General features: G+C 42.0%; 2 protein-coding genes across 3 annotated transcripts in view; one reads left to right on the forward strand and one right to left on the reverse strand.

The window, feature by feature from the left end:
- Positions 1 to 7,018, forward strand: part of LOC308108227 (histone deacetylase 7-like) — a 41,694-nt gene extending 34,676 nt beyond the window's left edge. For both annotated transcript variants that reach the window (XM_080461027.1, XM_080461028.1), the window contains exons 21-25: positions 731 to 849; positions 1,455 to 1,588; positions 1,682 to 1,766; positions 4,481 to 4,628; positions 4,756 to 7,018. In XM_080461027.1, coding sequence (XP_080317153.1) covers positions 731 to 849; positions 1,455 to 1,588; positions 1,682 to 1,766; positions 4,481 to 4,628; positions 4,756 to 4,798 — 529 coding nt within the window. In that variant the 3' untranslated portion in view covers positions 4,799 to 7,018. The remainder of the gene's footprint in view (positions 1 to 730; positions 850 to 1,454; positions 1,589 to 1,681; positions 1,767 to 4,480; positions 4,629 to 4,755) is intronic.
- Positions 7,019 to 13,634: 6,616 nt separating this feature from the next.
- On the reverse strand, positions 13,635 to 14,769 carry LOC308108237 (twist-related protein 2-like). Its single transcript, XM_080461041.1, has one exon. The coding sequence runs from the start codon at positions 14,504 to 14,506 to the stop codon at positions 13,940 to 13,942; it is 567 nt and encodes a 188-aa protein (XP_080317167.1). The 5' UTR covers positions 14,507 to 14,769; the 3' UTR covers positions 13,635 to 13,939.
- Between the last annotated feature and the right edge of the window lie 1,086 nt (positions 14,770 to 15,855).

The following is a 15,855-nucleotide window of genomic DNA, read 5'->3' on the forward strand; positions in this document are numbered from 1 at the left end:
CAGCGGGAGACAAGAGGAAGTAAGAAGGAGAGCATAGGAGCAGGGAAAGTGGTCTCCTCTGAGCATGCGAGCGTCTCAGTCCAGTTCTGGCAAGGCCTTCATTTTTTATCTCTCTCTCTGTCTCAGTACCACCTGTCTGAAGTTGTGCATTTCTACTTAGATTTTTTATTTTTTTTTCATATACACGCAAGAAGGTTTTGCAGAGCACCGCAACGTCTTTGTTCAGCGGCGCTCTACTTCACTTTTAAACAGTTGCACACATTCGCACCTGGGAGGTGCTCCACCTTCCAGCGCTGGCTGCTCACCAGGAGTGGATCAAGAACACAGATCAAGCACTTGGAGCGTTGCCTTTGATAATTTCTCTTTTCATCATTTTCAAATAGTGGGAGATTACATTTTAGTACATGTTTGCAGCTTACAATCCAGAAAGAAGTCGCACATTGTATGAACGTTCCGGTGGAAAAACTGCCAGCTCAGCTTTATTTTCTTTACCATTCAGATGACTGTAACTCTTCTCAAGTTCAGTCATTTATTGTTTCCACTCGGATCTGATGTTAATCCTTACTTTGTTTATTGTATTCACCGTATTCATGTTCCCACAAACCACCTGTTGAAAACAGAAACATCTTAAATGTGCCATATAAATCAGGCTGGGCCTCCAGAATGTATGAATGTGACATAATAAGCAGCATTTAGTTGACAGCACAGTGTTTCCTCTCCTCGTCTCCAGAGCTGTGGTGATGCCCATCGCCCACGAGTTCTCCCCTGACGTGGTGCTGGTGTCGGCCGGCTTCGATGCCGTTGAAGGACATGCAGCATCACTGGGAGGCTACAAGGTCACCGCCAAGTGTAAGCTTTCACCAGTTCCTCAGTCTCTTGTCACAGCCTCGCTCCAGACGAGGCCATTTTACATGTTCAAAGAACATTTTCACAAATAATTTACCAAACTGAATGTCTAAGAGGATTTAGAAGTCAGTAAAGTCTGCAGTGTGAGAGCAGAATATGTGTATGTGTATTGCAAAACCTAACAACTGAGACAGACAGTCAGTACGCTGTATGCCTGTGAAGTCAACCAGGGGTTATGAGTGGGCATTCATATTGATACGGTTTTAATTGATTGGCATCTGATTTATTTTTTAACTGAAATAAAGTTACAAATTAACATATTACATTTCCTCTAAAGTTTGTTAATGAAAGACCTTCTCATTTCATCCTATATAAATCGTGTGCGTACAGGAACTTGTGAGCACTAACGAAAAGAGGAAGTGGCCACCGGTCCATATGAAAGATGTGAAACCAGCTTGTAAACATTCACTGTAGCCCTTGAATTAAACGCTGGCTTTGGAAAGTGTGGATAGCTTTCAGCAACCTTTATTCTCAGCCCTGTCCAATCAGTACCTGGCTCAGCTCCCCGGATGTGTTTATATTTGTGTGTCTGTTTGTGATCTGGCCAGGTTTCGGCTTCTTGACTCGTCAGTTGATGTCACTCGCTGGGGGTCGGGTGGTCCTGGCTCTGGAAGGAGGGCACGACCTCAAGGCCATCTGCGATGCCTCTGAAGCCTGCGTCAGCGCCTTGCTGGGCATGGAGGTGCGATAAGCGTTCGTGCATGCGCGTCGATTCTTGCACACATGCGTGCGCTCCACACCGTTCTCTAAACACAGATTGTGCTCTGTGTCCCAGGTGGAGCCTCTGTCCCAGTCCGTGTTGGACCAGAAGCCCTGTGAAAACGCGGTACTTTCTCTGCAGAGAGTCATCCAGGTTCACGGTGAGAACTCGACACAGCGTGCAGTTTAACAAGCCTGCAGTGACGCCACTTTTCAGAGGTCTCGCTGCATCTGTCTGAGTGTTGGAATGAGTCCGAGGTGCATCTGCAAAGAAACTCACTTCACGTATGTTTAGCTGGAGCTCCTGCAGTTGCTGTCCTCTTACTTTAAAGGACCTATAACTGACTTCAGCTTCTACATTTTCTGCTTTTAGTTGTGATTGCTCCATTTTCTCTCTCTGAAGGTCATGTTTCAGATAATAAAAGGATAATCATACAAACCTTGAAACTGTCACATTCACCTGTGATGGAAACAAATCACACATAACAGATTTGTAATGATTCCCACAGTAGATATAAAACAGTAGATTGTTGTCTTACAAATTCTCTAATGGCAGATGGACCTGCTCTAAACAGTGTATTCAATTCAACCCTTTATCAGACACGGTATTCTTGTACTATTTATGATAACAGCATCAACACAATAGTGTTTGACTCTTGGTTTTATCAAAACATTTACTATTATCACATATAAAGAAATGTGAACAACTGAGCTGGAATCAGCACAGTAAACAGAAAACTACTGCAAGGGACATTTCCTTGAATATACACCGAATAATTTTAATAATTTATATATAGTATATATATATATATATATATATATATATATATATATATATATATAAAACAAATCATATGATACGACAGTAGTGCTCACTATTGGATGGGCAATATTTAAGTGATGAAATACATCCGATTTCTTTGCAGTTTTGCACCACTTTTTACTGCACAAAGTGCATGTGGGGTATATGTTTTTACTTTGTTTGAAACCTTGAAGTTTAGCTCCATCATTCAACCTTTAATCTTCTTTTAATAAAAAGATAGTGAAACATATTTTAGATAGATAATATAGGATAATTTAGTTAGATAGATAGATAGATAGATAGGTAGATAGATAGATAGATAGATAGATAGATAGATAGATAGATAGATAGATAGATAGATAGATAGATAGATAGATAGATAGATGCTTTAACTCTATAGCATTAACTAGAAAAAGTTTGAAAATAATGCCAATGTACGCTCAAATGCAAAAACAATAGATGCTCTTCTAAACTTAAATACTCATATCAGATATTTACAAATAATTACGAAATGTAAGAAACAAGCACGAGAGCAGCCATAAAAGAAATCCTGGTATAGTTTTTAAGAGAAGGTGATTGATGGGTCTGTTTAACTGTTGTGGTTCTGCATCAGCTGCTGAATGAACAGGCAGTGCTGGAACAGTCAAACTGCAGTGATGTTGCGGAGCGTGACGCAGCAATGAGTCCTAAAACCTGAAAGTCTGGTTGCATTTTTGCACTTCGGTTTTCTCATCCTGAAGGTTATTAGTTTTTTGGGGGGCGTTCAGGTATGCTATAAGCTCTGAGTGTAACACGGCATTAACTTTCCATTTGTTTCGAATAACATGATACACACCGGCACAATCGCCTACTCATTTTACAAGCTCCTTATTTGTTTCAGGAATTGGTAAAGACGTAGATTTGAATAGGGCAGATGAGGCTCCAGAGGCTGTGGGAGATGTTGTGTCATCTTTACAACTCCTTTGTGTTTACACTTGGACTCCTGCAAGTTAAGATTTCCTCATTGTTGGTTTCGCTTAAATTTTTTTTCACACTTGGTTCATTTTCTTGCCGTTTATGGTGGTTATATTCTGGTTTCGAAAAGTTATAAAAATTACTATACAAAAAAAGGTTAATAAAAAAGTGAGTACATTCACTGTATGTCTAACTTATCTATCGATGCCCACCCCCAAAAAACCCATATATAATAAGCTCAAATTTTGTATCTGAAATTAAATTGTCTGTCCCTACTGTTGTTGTATTGTATTTAATTTGAGATATTACATGTTTGTCAGATAAAGAGGCCTTTTGATCCCCTTTGATGGAGACTGAGCCGAAATGTTTTCCGTCTCGACTTTCTGTTTCCTGTTCAGCGAGTCATCCTCACATTCTTCCTCTCTACAAGTGACCTCCTCTCCTCCGTCGGCCCTCCTGCTCTCTGACCACCTCTCCTCCTTTACATCCCCGTCTCCCATCCGTCCCTGCAGCCGTCTCACACACACAGACACAGACACACACACACACACACACACACACACAGTCGCACGCACACACTCACACAGCCGCCCTGGCTCCAATTATCTTCAAACACTTCTCTGGCACACGACCTTCGCAACATCCCCTCCTGATTGCACACAAATGTTATCCCAACCAAATTAGATTAATTAAAAATATTTGAATAGCCACAAGAATGTTAAGCCCATAATTTATGCCCGGGGTGAAATGTGCGTGAGTTGCGTGCGCGGCCAGAACGCGCAGGCCTGTGGATGAGCACGATCTCACACACACCGATTGATGGTTTTCTTCTGTGTGACGCAGGACCGCAGGCCAACGGATTGAATCTGAGTTTATATTTGTGAAATTATCAACAAGGATATTTAGACCATGGGCTGTTTATGTCACAGCCTTTGCTTATATTTGGATCAAACAGCTCCAACCGGAGGATCAAACACCAAGTGGTGCTTTTTAATAATGCAGCCGCTTCCCCTCGAGGAGGCATCCAGGATGAAAACAGCACTGCCAGTTGAGTCATTAATCTTTCTCTCCTGTTTCCTCTCTCCTCTTTTCTTTTTCCATCCCTTCTGCATCCTGCAGGTGAATACTGGCAGAGCGTGAAGGATTCAGAGGCCACAGTGGGTCTGTCCTACCTGCAGGCACAGAGACGCAGACTGAGGCGGGACTCGGACAGCGAGGCCGTCAGTGCCATCGCCTCGCTGTCCATGGGATCGCTCAAATCTGACAGGTCAGGAGAGCACGTCGTGTATACGTATAATCGGAGGTGTTTTATTTCTCAGCCTTCATGAAAGAAAAAACAAAAAAAACACTTGCGCCTCTGTATTAAAATCTTGCTTTTTCTTTCGTTTATCAAGGAAACAACCTGACGAAGTGATGGAGAAAGGTGAATCTCACTGAACAGAGACTCTTCTCGCAAACACACACACCCTTTCACACACACACACGACGCGACGCACTCGGATCGTCACTGGAAGCACAGAACCTCCACCTGTGTAGCTGCTGGCTGCAGTCGGCCCATCTGGGCCGCCTCATACGTCCACATTCAACAGGCCTGAACTGGCCGTCGCTCGCTGCAGCCAGCGAAAGCGTTTTTATTAGATATTTGTTAATGGAAAGGTGAAGCGCTCTCTCGTAGCATTGGGAGAAACACGACGTAGCACCGACAGACTTGACAAAGCGCAGCTCTGCGGCTTTAACCGACGACTTTAGTGAACGAATCCTCCGAGACCGCTCAGACCGTTGTGACCTTGAAGGGTGAAAGGTCAGCTTGGCTCACCGGAGCGGGCGGAGCGTATCCACAGTCGAAGGAGAGCAGACACTCCCGCTGAAGTCATGTGACAGAGATCCTATCGAAGGCACAGATGAGAGCGGCTCCGCTCATCTTTTGCACCGTCTCCACGATTCGGACGGAGGAGATGTACGTTGACAATCAAACATCTTGTTTGTTCATATTTTTTAAATATTTTGAATATTCATTTGTTTGACCTTTAGCACACATTTTTGTGGATGTCGGCATGAGATTTCTTTTCTTTTTTTTTTAAATCCTGTAATCCCGAGTGAAGCTACAATGAAGTCTGAGATCCATATGTTTCTTATTGTTTTATATGTCCACATCTTTTCTTAAATCTTTCTTTCTTTCTTGGCCTGTGAGGAGAGCACATGCAGCAAGCATTTTCTTCTTTTTTTTGGGGGGGTTGCTGCAGTTATTGTTATCGCTCGCCGACAGATTAAAGAAGACACGTCAGTCTTTGAAGATCTTGAATACGTAGACATACTGTAGATTGTATCCGTGGCATTAGTCACAATAAAGAGCGAATACCTCGAGTCGCTGGGGCATCAACGTCAGGGCGAACGCAAAGTTGTCCAAAAGACTTTTTGATGTGCTGTCAGGAGTGACAGAAACTTCCCATGATGCCTCAGTGCAGTGTGACCACTCAGTAATGATTGTATATGAGACACATTTTGACATTTTGGATGGTGACTCGCATCCAAAGAAAAGGACTTTTTAACGACAATCACACACAACGTGCACTTACACTGTCCTCAGAAAGGAGGGTCAGGGCGACGTGGGTCTCAAAATCTGAACTTTGATGTTGTTAAGTGGACCAGAGTTTCTACCTGTGGACGAGCATTCCTGCTGTTTTTTTTTATTTTTTTTATCAATATTGTTGTTGTTTTTGTTATTCCTTTTAATGAGGACAATCTGATGTGTGTTTTGTACATCACCCACACAAGCGCCGCTTTGTTTACTGTGAGCTCCGGGGATGTTTTGCTCCCTGGACCAAGCAGTGGTGCTTTAGCCGTTAGGATGGAGCAATAATACTGAGATAGTTGAATATCCACACAGTGCAATTGGACACAGGTTAAGCGCAACCAGAGCTTATGAGAACAATGTGCTGTCCCTGGACTGGCATGGCCTGAAGAACTTCAAAGACTTTGAAGAGTTTGTGAATGTTTCTTTTCTCTGTCCAAACAGTCGAAAAGCACTGAAAGCACAGAACAGAGATATAAACAAATTCATTTGACATGACTTCTATTTATATTTTGGGATTCTGTGTCTTTGAACTGCTTTTTGCATGTCTAACCCAATTGTGACGGTGCTAATACAGTATGTGTGTTTTTTTGGGAGTTTTTCTGTGTTTCGTTTCTTTAAGGTGTGTTTGCATACATGCAACTCAAACCATGTTGGATATTTGTTGTTGTGATTTTTTTATTTTTATTTTTTTAAAGAAAAATGTGAAAGCACATGACAGTGGAGCGGTTTGAGCGCCCCGACCGAGGAGCTTTAAACATTCACGACGTATCTCGTGTCTTAACCTTGTTGTCTTAACTCATGCAAAAGATTTATTTTTGTATTTGATCCAAAACAAAAGTTACCCTGTGAATAACGTAGAGACCAAATTATTGTTAGAACTATCCAAGCTGACCAACCTGTGTGAAGGTAGCCTTAAAAAAAAACTGAAGCTTAATTGAAGCGGAGGAACTCCGGTTTGATCAGAGCTGACTTTTTGTACAGTGTATATATATATTTCCTTTTTTTTTTTTCCAGTCTGAATTTTATGACTTTTCTACTATTCTTGTCCCCCCCCCCAAAATATCCTTAATAAAGGTAAATTATCAGCATTTGACTCAGAGCATTCAATTATTTTTTCATGTTTCTTCCACGCCCAGGTGCATCTCAAAATATTGGAATGCGAATGGAAAGTGAATTGTGTTGTTAGTTAGTCGCACACACAACGGAAGAACTACAAACGCCTCTATAAATGTCAACAGATAAAAAAGGAGGAAAGACGCGTAATTGTAACAAAATATTCTAACACATTGGAAAACTGTAGTTCGGTTTAAATTACGTATATGCTAAATTTATTTAATCAAAAAAGGCTTGGATTATTTCAGTTTTTATAGAATGCATTTGACTTTCCTGTTGACTTGTCACTTTTTGAGACGCTTTGCAGCACAGGCTCCTGTCAAATCTGGACCGCTTTTAGAAACGGCAATGTCACTATTTTATTGTTATGGGTTACACATTAAAAAAAAAAGTAGACATTTTTATTATCCGACATTTAGTTTGACCATCTTTGTGAATTTGCAGCAGTGTGTATAGATATTCCATTTTAACTGACGAACAACAGAAATCACTTATATTTGGATTTGGCGGGCCGAGCAGCTTGCGCATCACCCCTTCAAATGTGAAAGCATCGCACTTATCTACAGCAATGAGAGAAATCTTTATTGTCCACAGGAGATAACACAAGAAAAACCATCACAAATTAAAAAATAAAAAAAGAGAGACATGATCAAACGCCAAATGCTTTTACATGGTTACAAATAAATCAGATCCACTGTGGTTAAAACCACTTCATCATCACTTAGAAAAAAAAAAAAACCTTTATCATTTTTTTTTTCTATTGCGTTTATTAAGATATTTTAAAGCATCAGGGAAAATAGAACCCATTTTTAAATCAGACTTTATAAAAGAAGCGATCCGAGCTGACGAGTAAATAAGCAGACTGTGACCAGTTATTAAGGCATTCGTTTCGTTTGAGCTGAGCGTATTGCATGAGCAGAGTTAAAGTAGTACAGTGTGCATATTCCAAGATTCACCAACAAAAAACACATAGGGAGCTATCCAGTTACTACAGCGCAACAACAACAAAAATAAGACGATCTGCGTCAGATTCTTCGCGCTGTTCCTTTTCCCACAGAGACGGGGCCTCCAGAGCCAGAGCGATTAGCTTATTAGCATTTTAGCTGTAAACATTCATTGGCTGTGACCGCCCTCCGAAACCATCACGGTGCCATTATCATTAGTCACTGTAACGTCTGACTGGCAGTGAGTCATCCCACGCGAGGAGTCAGGTGGTTATCGCGGCGTGAGCGAAGGCACTCCAATCCAGCAGCCATTTTGTTTCATTGTCACCGCAGGCCAGCTGTCTTGTTTGTTCTCTCTCTCTCTCTTTTTTTTTTTTTTTTTTTTTTTGTCTTTCATTGTTCAAAAAAAGTTCTGTTTCAGAAACTCTGTCGAGCACATGTCCAGAAAAAAAAAAAAAAAAGAAAGAAAAAAGTTTCTTTAAACGTTGAAGGAAAAAAAAAAAAAAAGAAAAGACAAGGCGATATCTGGTGAGACAGGAACTGATTTCTTCGAGTGTAGAAAACTTTCCTTTTTTTTTTTTTAGGTTTTCTGCAGAGACAAAGAGAAAGAGATGAATTAGCGTTGGTGCATTAATCGTCGAGGCGAGACCACGTTTCGCCGCGAAGCAGCACCGAAACCTCCAACTTCAATACAATTACAGCATTTGGGTGCTTGAGGTTGTAAAAGTTGTGTACCAACAAACAAACATGTCAGTTTGGTGGGAAGTGGAAAAAAGAAAATTCCCCCCACAGCTTCCCGGCTTCGACCTCTCCTGTTTTAACAAGCAAACATTTCATCTGGAGTGTTTCTCTGAACTACGTAATTACAGTGTGCCTGCTCCATGCTTCCAGAAAAACACTCAGAAGATGGAAGGAAAAGGCAGCCAGCACGAGGAGGTCGCATGTTTGCGGGTGTTTTCCTGTGTCGTGACTCTCTTCAGAGCGACAATGTGCAAACTCACACGCAAACACAAAAACTCTGACTCGTGTGCAGCGTCTGTTACGTTGCGCAACTAGCGCTCGATCGCCAGTAACACGACAGTCATCGAAGAAATGTTAGGGAAATGCTGAGATCAAATGTCAAATGTTTTATCCCTTTCTCAGGAAATATTTACATTCAAGGAAGGTTTCACTGATTCATTTCCAAGCGTATGAATATATTACTATGTATTTTGTAAATGTGTGAATTTTGCAGGAATTTAGCCAGTTAAAAATTGACTTGCTTAGTTGCTACTAAAATACTTAATAAATAGTTGAAATGTTGATTAAAAATATGGCCGTCGTGATTTCAGTAAAAAATGTAAAAAATCTGACTGCTGGCAATTTGTTTATTGGACACGTATGTACAAAACAGGACGTTCTTTTTTTTTTTAAAAGAATGAAATCAAGAGTTTAAATTAATTCAAATTGACGGCGTACCCAGTAGGAACCTTTGATTTTTAATGTAGCTAATTAGATTAAATAGTGTAAATTGTACTCAAGTATAAGTAAAATAACATACAAGTATAATCAGTCGCAAACACTGCTTGATTACAGTATTGTGAATATTTGTAATCTCTTACTTCCGCCTTAACAAACTGTAACAAACATGCACAAGCATTTATCCGGTCAAGTATCAAAAGGTGCAGATTTTCCAGAATATAACTGAATTATATCTACTAATCTCTGCTTGGTTTAAACCTTCAATTAAAATACTTTTTCTTTTTTACTTTTACACATTTCTCAACTGTATCCTGTCCTCTGGGAACGACATTTTATTGAATATGTCCAAGGTTAGTTGGTGTTTTTGAAGGGGTTTTTTTTAGGTCATTTTTAAAAGATATTCAAGATGCAGCTGATTTTAAATGTTTTCACTGATATTACACTTGTTTTCCCAATTTGTATTATTAGTAATAACTGTTCCCGTATGGTCAGAAGATGTTTGCACCATTCTTGGATTAATGACGATATGAAGATATCTTAAAATAAATTCCTGTGCTTGACTTTAGTTTCCTCCTTCACCTTCCACCTCTCCCTGCAGCGGTGTGTCCATCCGGCACAAACACAACCACTCACATGCGTGCCCAAAGATCTCTCCCACCTGCACTCGGCTCTTAGTTCGGATCTCGAAGAATAGAAAATTAAGTGACTATCAGAAGCCACAACTTCTGGATGAGGCTTTTAAAAAAAGGCAGATGAGCCGCAGAGGACTTTACATCTGGTCCCAGATCAGCCAGGAGCGAAAGCCAGAGATTTAATATGCACAGAAGAGCATCCAACAGCTGGTCAGTCCAAATTGTCACACACACACACACACACACACACACACACACACACACACACACACACACACACACACACACACACACACACACACACACACACACACACACACACACACACACACGGATGCAGCATTAACAGGGGTTCCAGCAGAGGAAGGAGCAGTGACAGGCATTGTGATTATAGTATAAACAGTGAGAGCAGTATTGTTTTTTCCTGCTGAAACAGAACAATCCTCTTTTGAAAAGCCTCATGCTGAGCCAGACACACACACACACACACACATATGCTCATCCGAATTCACAAAACTGTGATGCGCTCGTGTCTGTGTTTGTGTTTGTGTTTGTGTGTACGTGTGCGTGCTGTTGGCTTCTGAAGCAAACATGAGGGGAGATCGATTACACATGAAAGCACAACAAATCGGGACGCACTTCTGCTTTTCAGGTAAAGTGCTGATCAAGAGAGATAATCTCTTGAAAGGCAGTCAGAATATCAGGTGCACCAGAGAATCTGCTGCAGGAGGTTCCTCCAGAAGAACTGAACCTTTAATAAAAAAGTATTTTAGGAACTTTGTGCTCTTCGTTTTCCTCTTTCAGAAAATTCGTGGCTGATTCGTCATTGTTTAACATTTTGTCAGAGGGTGTCCGTACACACCTCATCAACACCTTCCGACCTTCCTGACCCTTGCTAACTTCCTCTCACCCCTACTGGTGCACATTTAAAAAGCCTTGGGGTCCGAGCAGTGTTTCTGCGGCGGCCCCTGCAGAGCTGATGATCACAAGCAGAGCAGGCAAAGTGGCAACTACAGCGACGTGTTCAAGGACAGTTGGCTCCATGTGCACAGGCCCTGGCGTTTCCACCCACAGCACCGACTGGAGCCCTTTCTGTCTGCTGCAGAGGCCACAGGAGGTTTAATGGTAATTCGGAGTGGAACACCTGCAGTGTGCACATGGCCTGCAGCTGCATGCATGTGTATGGCTCTGGATAATGTATTGTGTGTGTATACATATGCTGTATGTAGTCTGTGTAGTTGGAGTTGTAGTATCATTTGTGATATTTCTGAATAATGTGCGACTTCATGAGCGCTGCATGTGTTTGTAATTACTGGTGTGTTGCGGCCAAGCTTGCAGGCATGTTTACCTTGACCTGAGCTGATGAAAAAGTGTGCGGCACAGACACGCGGATCCATCCCGACAAAGTCTGCTCCCTGTCACATGTCTGTCCTTCTCTTTGAGTTGAAATGCTTTTACGTTGTCATTTCTTATTTGTTTGGAGGGACTTCCTGGCTGCCTTGTTGAAGGCATGTAAACGCTTAAGCCTCGCAAAACTCAAACCAGGAGACGAGAGAGATACAATCACTGAAATAATATCTGCAAGTGTATTCCTGTTTACTGATGTGCGCGCGCGCGCACACACACACACACGCACACACGCGCACACGCGCACACGCGCACACGCGCACACACGCACACACGCACTGCTGCACAGCTAATTAAAGCTCACTCCAAATACATGCACATGTACATGCACTGACATACACAGGCTGGTGTGCCTGACCCTAACCCTGGTACACACACCTTCCTAATACCTCACAACTGTTTCCAATCTAAAGGTTCCTGCTTGTCTGGGCCCCGGCAGGGCCTGATTGCACGATACAAGATCCTGAAGAGAGAGGGCAAGGCTGCAGGGGGAAAGGGGGAGAGAGAGGGAGAGAGAGAGAGAGAGAGAGAGAGAGAGAGAGAGAGAGAGAGAGAGAGAGAGAAAGGGGGGTGGGAGAGAGAGAGAGAGATATGTGCTTCCACTCTTTCTTCCTCTTTACTCTCGATTTTCTTTCCTTCCTTTCATCCTGTACCTGTGCAGGAATCTGGTGTCTGTTAAACTGGTTGGAGGAAAAAAACAAAAAAAACAAAAAAAAACCCAGACCCTGGAGATTGTGAAGGAAAACATTTGTCTTAAATTCATCAGAGGTCTGTCAAACATGGGAGCTGGAGAATTTAGATCACCATGATGATAATAAGATGTTTGTCCATTTTAGTTTGTAAGGTAAAACAAGCACGATGAAGAGCATTTCTTAAATTTGTTCTCCACCTCTGATTATGTTGTACACAAAGAACTGCACCGTTGTTTACTATGTCCATTGGCTTGAAACTTGTCACCCTGAGGAAACCCAGTTTTAGAGATGTGCTGATCACATGTTTTGAGTACACATAATTCCTTTCTTGCAGAATAAGATGAAAGTTGTGTTTGCTTTTGCAGAGAATTTATTTTCTTTCGTGAAAAATGTTTTGATGTAGGTGACATGTTTTACTTTTTGGAATTATTCAACTTGTTTTCAAAGTTTTACATTTGTAGTTACCTGGCATTTTATTTAAGGCATCTTTTATGTAAATTCTGTCCCTGAAAAAACAGAATGTCTGACTGATATTTTAGAATTGATCAAATTCTATTTGATTATATTTTTTACAGAAATCTATTTCGATACAAACATATTTTTTTAGAGTTTTTTTTTTTAATTTAGTAAAGTGAAACTGAAGATATCCAAAATGTGTACACAGGACCAATATATACATTTTAGTAATAATGTGTTCACAAGGGCAAATTAGCATTATTTAATAACAAACAGTAAAGAGCCAGTGACGTGTAACTGTTTCACTTCTTACGAAACAAAACACCTCAATAATATTGATTAAAACCGCAAAGTTTAGCACTTATAGTTGTCAACAATTAAAACTGTATTTTATTTCATATAACTTTACATTGCAAAGATCACAAAGCTAGATTCAACACATTTGTAATACTTTAGATTTTTTACTGACAAAGTATTTTCATTGATGTTTCTTTTTCCATTTCAATAAAAAACATTCTTGTGTAATTTTCAATGGATTTTTGCATCTTTCCATATAAATTACAATTCTAAACAAAGAGATGTTTTGCTTTGTTTGTACTCGATTTATAGCCGTGACTTTCAAATAATTAAGAAGTAACACTTAGTTGTTATGTGGATGTAAACACACTAGTATTATTATTATACACATTTTTGCTGTTTACATTTGTAATGAGACATTATAATACTTAAAACAAGTTGGGCAAAAATTATTTGACTAAATTTTAACGTGTTTTTTAATTGAGTTCAGCGTATTTTTTTCTGTTTGCATGTAGTCAAGCAGAAAGTCTACGAATGAGAAGACGTGTGTGTGTGTACGCGTGTGTGTATGTGTGTACACATTGCAGAAACATGTGGATGTGTGAACGAGTGCCTGAATTTGTGTTACATTACCTGGAATCTGTTACTCTTTACTGCGCAAATGTGTGTATGTGTGTTTGCATAGTTTGTGCGTACCTGAGGGGCTGCAGTGGAGCAACTTGTTGCACTGGACGAAACTGTGTGACAGACAAGGGAGAAAGGGGGAAACGGTCGAAGGGTTCGAACGATACAGATGAACGTCCATGCAGAGAGGGAGTAAACCGGCAAAGAGAACGACAGATGTATGCAAAGGTTTCAGATGAAAAGGTTAAAATCAGACCGTGAGGGGAGGAATTCAGAGGTTCAGAGGTCAGGAAATGGGTGCAAACACAGACACGGGTGGGTATGGGAGGGGGTTGAGACGTGGACACGAGAGGAAGTGTGTGAAAGAAGTTCAATGGCTAGTGGCTGGCGGACATAGCCCAGGCCCCCTCCATCCTCCACACGGAGAACGCGTAGCTCAGTCTTTCATGGGCCAGGTAGTTGCAGCTCGCCAACTTGGCGTCCATCTCGTCACTCTGCAGCACCTGGTACAGGAAGTCAATGTAGCGTGAGGCCAGCTTCAGGATCTGGATCTTGCTCAGCTTGTCTGACGGTAGCGTCGGGATGATCTTTCGGAGAGAGGCGAATGCGTCGTTCAGGGACTGAGTGCGTTGGCGCTCTCGCACGTTGGCAATGACTCGCTGAGAGTGAAGCTCCTCAAAAGGTGGCTCCGACCTGGGGCCTAGAGACGTGGGGGCCAACGACACAACTGTTGTTGGGCTTTTCTTCACCCGTTTTGGTCCGGATGGCAGCAGGCTGGTGGGGCTGCCGGTACTGCTCTCCTCCGCCTGATTGAGGCTGTCCTTCTTGGGGTATGGCGAACGCTTTCGTGCTGGAAGGTTCTTCTTCGATCCCCTCTCCAGCTCCTCTTCGCTGGCCCCCAGCCCTCCTTCAGGGGAGTTGGTACAGGATACTTCTTCTCTCATTGTACTGTCCACTGGTGACCCTGGTGACCCTCCTACCTATGCTGCGACAAGCTCGAAATTCACTTCCACTTTCAGCTTCAGCAAACCTCTGTTTGATGAGACCGTGCAACAAAAAGGCTTCTCTCCCGTCAAACAAAGTCACGCATGCCGAAACTCCATCGGATTCGATGCCCAGCTGTCCCGTTTCCTGGTTACCTTGTTAAAATTTCTGACTTTCACAATCCCCTCTCAACCAGCCAGACAGAACAACAACAAACCATCTGACAGGCAGGTCCACCTCCGCCTCTTTTATACCTAAACGCTAACCCGGCGCCTGCGGGCAGCTCCCATTGGCTCAGCGGACCTCGAGAGGGTGTGATTCAGGCTGACACAGGCAGGGAAGCAGGAAGTGCGGTACAGCAGGGCGGGTGATTGGGAAAGGGGGTAAGTTGTGCTTTCAGCCAATAAGAAGTGCCGTGTCTAATGTTGCACTGATGTCTGAGGCTTTATGGTTTCCAGATTGGGCTGAACCTTCAGTCCGCCTGCATCCTCATGTCTGCACAAACCTCCTGTTTTTGACAGTCACCACATTTCAATTTCAATATCAGAAGCACATTTGAAAAAAGTTTACAAAGAAAATCTGAATCACAAACTTTCATTGTGTTCTCATTAATTCCTTCATGATTGAAATGAGTGAGCTAACACAAACATTTTGTGTGCTGTGATTTTCAATTGAATGACAAACTAATTTTAACTGCACATGGTGTGTGGAGCGTCTGAAGCGGGGATATAAAAGATCTCCTTTGTAATTCATGTTAATGACAACTGTTGCCATTACATTGTTAGAGTCCCTTTGGATGAGCTGAAGAGTCGTGCGATCATGTAAAGTTGTGCAAGAACTCTTCCTGAAAATCATTTTGCAAGATAACTTTTCTTGACATTTTTCTTTTTTTTATTACTAATGCCCACCGAACAACTTAAAACCTCTTTTAACTTGTGTGCCCACCCAATGAACTGACCATTGCTTGTTTTCCTTGTGAGTAAGCACTTCAAAATTCGCTCCTGACGTCAGCTATCTCACGTCTCTGGGTCGAGTTAGGTAGGGAGCGCAGGCAGGACCCCGAATCACCCCTGACCTCGGTCGCCCAGAGACCTCAGCCTGCAGAGGTGAGAGAGCACCTAATTGTGCCATCCATGGCCCGGAGGCAGGGCTCACACATGTTCCACCTCCACACAGACCCGTCTGGGTCTGCAGCCACTTAAAACACATTTGCCTGACGCTGGCAGTCGTGACACAGCAGGTAGGCCCCTCTTGGAAAAATGACAGCAGGTTGTTCAATTTGTGTGGACCTACAAATTGGACCAAAGAC

Source organism: Lipophrys pholis, assembly GCF_963383615.2.
Source record: "Lipophrys pholis genome assembly, chromosome: 4".
NCBI lineage: Eukaryota > Metazoa > Chordata > Actinopteri > Blenniiformes > Blenniidae > Lipophrys > Lipophrys pholis.

What these genes read in the sequence shown, in the direction of transcription:
- LOC308108237 (XM_080461041.1), bottom strand. Translation starts at nt 14,506, where the DNA reads ATGAGAGAAGAAGTATCCTGTACCAACTCCCCTGAAGGAGGGCTGGGG.